Below are 4,203 nucleotides of genomic sequence, written 5' to 3' on the forward strand. Positions count from 1 at the left end.
GTGGTGTGTAGGTATATATATATGCATGTGTATGTATGTATGTATATATATATATATCCCAAGTATACCCTGGGGTACATGAGTCTCCTTCAAAAAAAGAAGGAAGGGAGGGAGGGAGGGAGGGAGGGAGGGAGGGAAGGAGGAAGGAAGGAAGGAAGGAAGGAAGGAAGGAAGGAAGGAAGGAAGGATGAGGAATGTGCTAAAATACCATATTTATGTTGTATTAGTACACAAAATGTTTTTTTGGAGTGGCTTCTGAAGAACTAAGAAACATTTGTTGTTGTAGTTGGTTTTTTGTTGTTGTTGTTGTTTTTTGTTCTTCTAGGCAAGGTTTCTCTGTGTAGCTTTGGTGCCTGTCCTGGAACTAGCTCTTGTAGACCAGGCTGGCCTCAAACTCACAGAGATCTCCCTGCCTCTGCCTCCCAAGTGCTGGAATTAAAGGTATGCACCAACACTGCCTGGCCCTTGTAGTTGGTTTTAAGCCATATGGATATTTTTCATAGTACCTTAGCTTCATTTCTTTTGCTCTGATAAAATAATTCGACTAAAAGCAAATTAGAGGTATAGAAAATGTATTTCAGGTTATAATACTGGGTATCAGTCCATCATTGTGGGCAAATCAAGGCAGGGATTTCAAACAGATACTCACATTGCATCTATATTGAAGAGCTGAGATAATTGAGTGCATATTTACAATGCCCACTTTCCCCACTCAAACACATTCCTGCACTCTCCCAAGAGAATGGTGGCTGCCATAGTTGGTAAGGTGTCCCTACTTCAGCTAATGTAAGTAAGACAGTTCTGTATGCACAGACATTCCTATAGCCAATCCACTGTAGAAACTTTTTTATTGAGACAATTCCCAGGTGACTCTAGTTGTATTACATCCAAAGGTAACCTCATACTGAGTATTTATAAAATTCATATTTTTTTTAAAATAAAGACATAATTTTCTTTGTTTTCAAAATGCTTTAAGACATATCACAACAGAGTTAAAATATTATTTTTTTTCCTTTTTCTCAAAATAGAAAGTATTCCTCCTGAGAGATGGATAGTGAATTTTGACACAGATCTTCTTGATGGTCTTGTTTTTGCTACACAGCTGGCAGCATATTGCCCATTTTTGGTAAGGGTTATTTCAATGTTCAATGGTAGTTTCCTGTCTGAGGAAAACTAATCATTAAAAGTAGAAGTTTATTTCCTGTAAACTACTTTCTTAAAGGTCTTATTCTGACTGAAATACATGAATGGTATTACCTAGTATTGTCTTTTTGATTAATCTTAAGTGTTGAGTGCAATATTCTGTTTTAGAGGCTAAGATCTAAATGATTCTTTGTTGCACTACAAAGAAAACTTATATTCATCTGTTTTTATTCCATTAATTAAAGCTCTGTTGCCTTAACTTCCAGATTGAGTCTCATTTTATAAGTATGTACACACGACCAAGACGTCCTGAACAGTATTTCCACAATTGCTTGATTATTATAAATAGTCTCCGTGAAATTGGCTTTGATTTGAATATACAGGTGAGTACCTTTATATATCACATGCTTTTCAGAGTTTATGAATTGCATTGCTTCATTTACTCATTTATAATATATCTTTGATAGTTGTTTGCATATCAAAGTCATTTTATACCAGATCCCGATATTTACATTCATTTTTATTGGAAGAGATATAAGGAGAAACTGTAAATATTAAATCAGGGAATTATTTTGTAATGGTTGCATTTTTCCTAAATTAGTTGGGTGGTGGTGGCGCATTCCTTTAAATCTAGCACTCGGGAGGAAGAGGCAGGTGTATCTCTGTGAGTTCAAGGCATGCCTTGTCTACGAGAGCTAGTTCCAGGACAGACTCCAAAGCTACAGAGAAACCCAGTCTGGAAAAAAAAATAAAATAAAATAAAATAAAAAAGAATGTTAATGATACAATTTTTATACTTCACACCAATTGCTAAACCTCCTCCATGAATACCTCCAAATAGAACATTTTGAAGGTATCAAGATGGTTAAATCATTACTCATATTTTCAAAGGTGGTAACAATTCATAATGCAAAAATGCATACCAAGATGCTTATAGAAGATGAACAGTTGATTTTCACAGGAAACATAGAAATTAGAATTAGATTTCAAGAGAGAAGATATTCTTATAAGGAACCCAGGAAAAATTATGTGGAATGCCTGGTACTTAAGCTAGTTTTTGAAATGTGTTTGGGATTCACAAGAAATGTCTGCCTTTGGAGAATTCAGTTGATTGTCTGCTGTAATTTGTTTCTCTCTATCATTTCATCATGTAATTTACTCGATGCTAATTTCATAATTACATAGTTGTTTAAAAATTAAATGTCTGCTAGATAAAAAGTATAGGAACTGACAACAAATTGATGAAACAGGTAATGTGTTTTTTTCCAGCTAGTTTCAGTGAATAACTTTGTACATGCATTGATTTATCAAGTTAAAGGCAGGTTTAAAAATGTCACTGCCAAGTTAGCAAACCAGTAATGAATCAATTGTTGATGCTTGTGATTTGAGTAGGAATGGCCCGCATAGACTCATGTGTTTGAATGCTTGACCCATACGGAGTGGCACTATTAAGTGATGTGGCCTTGTTGCTGGAATTATGTCACTGTGGAGGCAGCTTTGAGGTCCTATATGCTGTGTGTGTGTGTGTGTGTGTGTGTGTATACTGATGCTACACACCCAGTTTACAGACAGTTCAATTTCTGATGCCTGAGCATTATGATGTAGAACTTCTGTAGCATCATGCCTGCCTGCATACCACCTATCATGAAGGTAATGGCCTAAGCATCTGAACTGTAAACTCATCCCAATTAAATGTTTCCTTTATAAGAGTTGTTGTGGTCATGGTGTTTCTTCACAGAAATAGAAGCCCTAAGTAAGACAGTGCTTATGTTAGCTCACATTTTGCTCCTATTAAAGTAAGCCATGTGATTTGTTATTAGTGTTTATATTTCTTCATTATTCTTTTTTATAACTGAAAAATCCATTGGATAAGTTGTTGTTCTTAAGTTATATACTCTGATGGAGTCTTAAGTCCTGGGATTTGTTATTAATGTTTATATTTTTTTCATTATGTTTTTGGTTTTTTTATAACTGAAAAATCCATTGGATAAGTTGCTGTTCTCAAGTTAAGTCATACAGTCTGGTGAAGTCTTATTACCTAGTGTGTGTGTGTGTGTGTGTGTGTGTGTGTGTGTCATATTAATATATGATTTATGTAATACAAATTAATAAATAAATATGATTTGTATTTTAAGCAAAGTTTCTGTAATTGTTCAGTGTTAGGTAGGATGCTTGTCAGAATATAAATCTGATGTAGGTGTGTCTTCATACTATGTGTTGCTTTCATTGGTTAATTAATAAAGAAACTGCATGGTCTGATAGGTCAGAACATAGGTGGGTGGAGTAGACAGAACAGAATGCTGGGGAAAAGGGAAGTGGGACAGACGCCATGATTCTTTGACCCAAGAGGGATGTAGGCTAGAATCTTTCCCAGTAAGCCACCACCTCGTGGTGCTACACATATTATTAGAAATGGGTTAATCAAGATGTGAGAATTAGCCAATAAGAGGCTGGAAATAATGGGCCAGGGAGTTTGTGTGTTGTTATTTTGGGTGTAAAGCTAACCATGCGTGAGCCAGGTGGGACAAAAAGCAGGCCTGCTCATCCTATCACTACATAAAGCTATAAAACATATGCAGGTTGTAAATTATTCAGCAATTAATTATGGAACTAAGGATGAATCATTATGCTAATTTTGACACTAAATTTTTTCTTGATTTTGTTGTATAGGATATATTAGACTTATCTCGGAAATTTGATGAGTATGAGGTTATTTAAAACAAGTAAATTCAGCATTTTAAGTAGGATAAAATCAAGCAGAGAAATTCTAGAGTTGAATATTGAGTATTTTAGCAAAGTTATTCATGTTCATTGTTCTTCAGCAGTTGTCAGTGTGCTGACATTGTTTTACTACTGCACACTAAGAATCACCATTTTTGGCTAGTATTCTCACTCACACTGATCTTCATTGCACCACCTCTTATTTTGCTTTTCTTTTCACAAAAAATCATGTGTATTTTCAACTGGATCTAAGATTTATTTTTCATTGCATATTATGAATCAAAATTACATCATAGGCTTTAGGATAAACTATTGCTAGATGAAAGAAATAGAATATAT

At 34.8% G+C, this 4,203-nt stretch overlaps 1 protein-coding gene across 3 annotated transcripts in view; it reads left to right on the top strand.

Annotated features, from left to right (window-relative positions):
• Cfap47 (cilia and flagella associated protein 47) overlaps positions 1-4,203 on the top strand; it is a 246,663-nt gene that overhangs the window by 119,917 nt on the left and 122,543 nt on the right. For all 3 annotated transcript variants that reach the window (XM_050129779.1, XM_050129780.1, XM_050129781.1), the window contains 2 exons: positions 1,029-1,126; positions 1,410-1,526. In XM_050129779.1, coding sequence (XP_049985736.1) covers positions 1,029-1,126; positions 1,410-1,526 — 215 coding nt within the window. The remainder of the gene's footprint in view (positions 1-1,028; positions 1,127-1,409; positions 1,527-4,203) is intronic.

Source organism: Alexandromys fortis, unplaced genomic scaffold, assembly GCF_014885135.2.
Source record: "Alexandromys fortis isolate MF-2015 unplaced genomic scaffold, M_Fortis_MF-2015_v1.1 scaffold_313, whole genome shotgun sequence".
NCBI classification, from domain to species: Eukaryota; Metazoa; Chordata; class Mammalia; order Rodentia; family Cricetidae; genus Alexandromys; species Alexandromys fortis.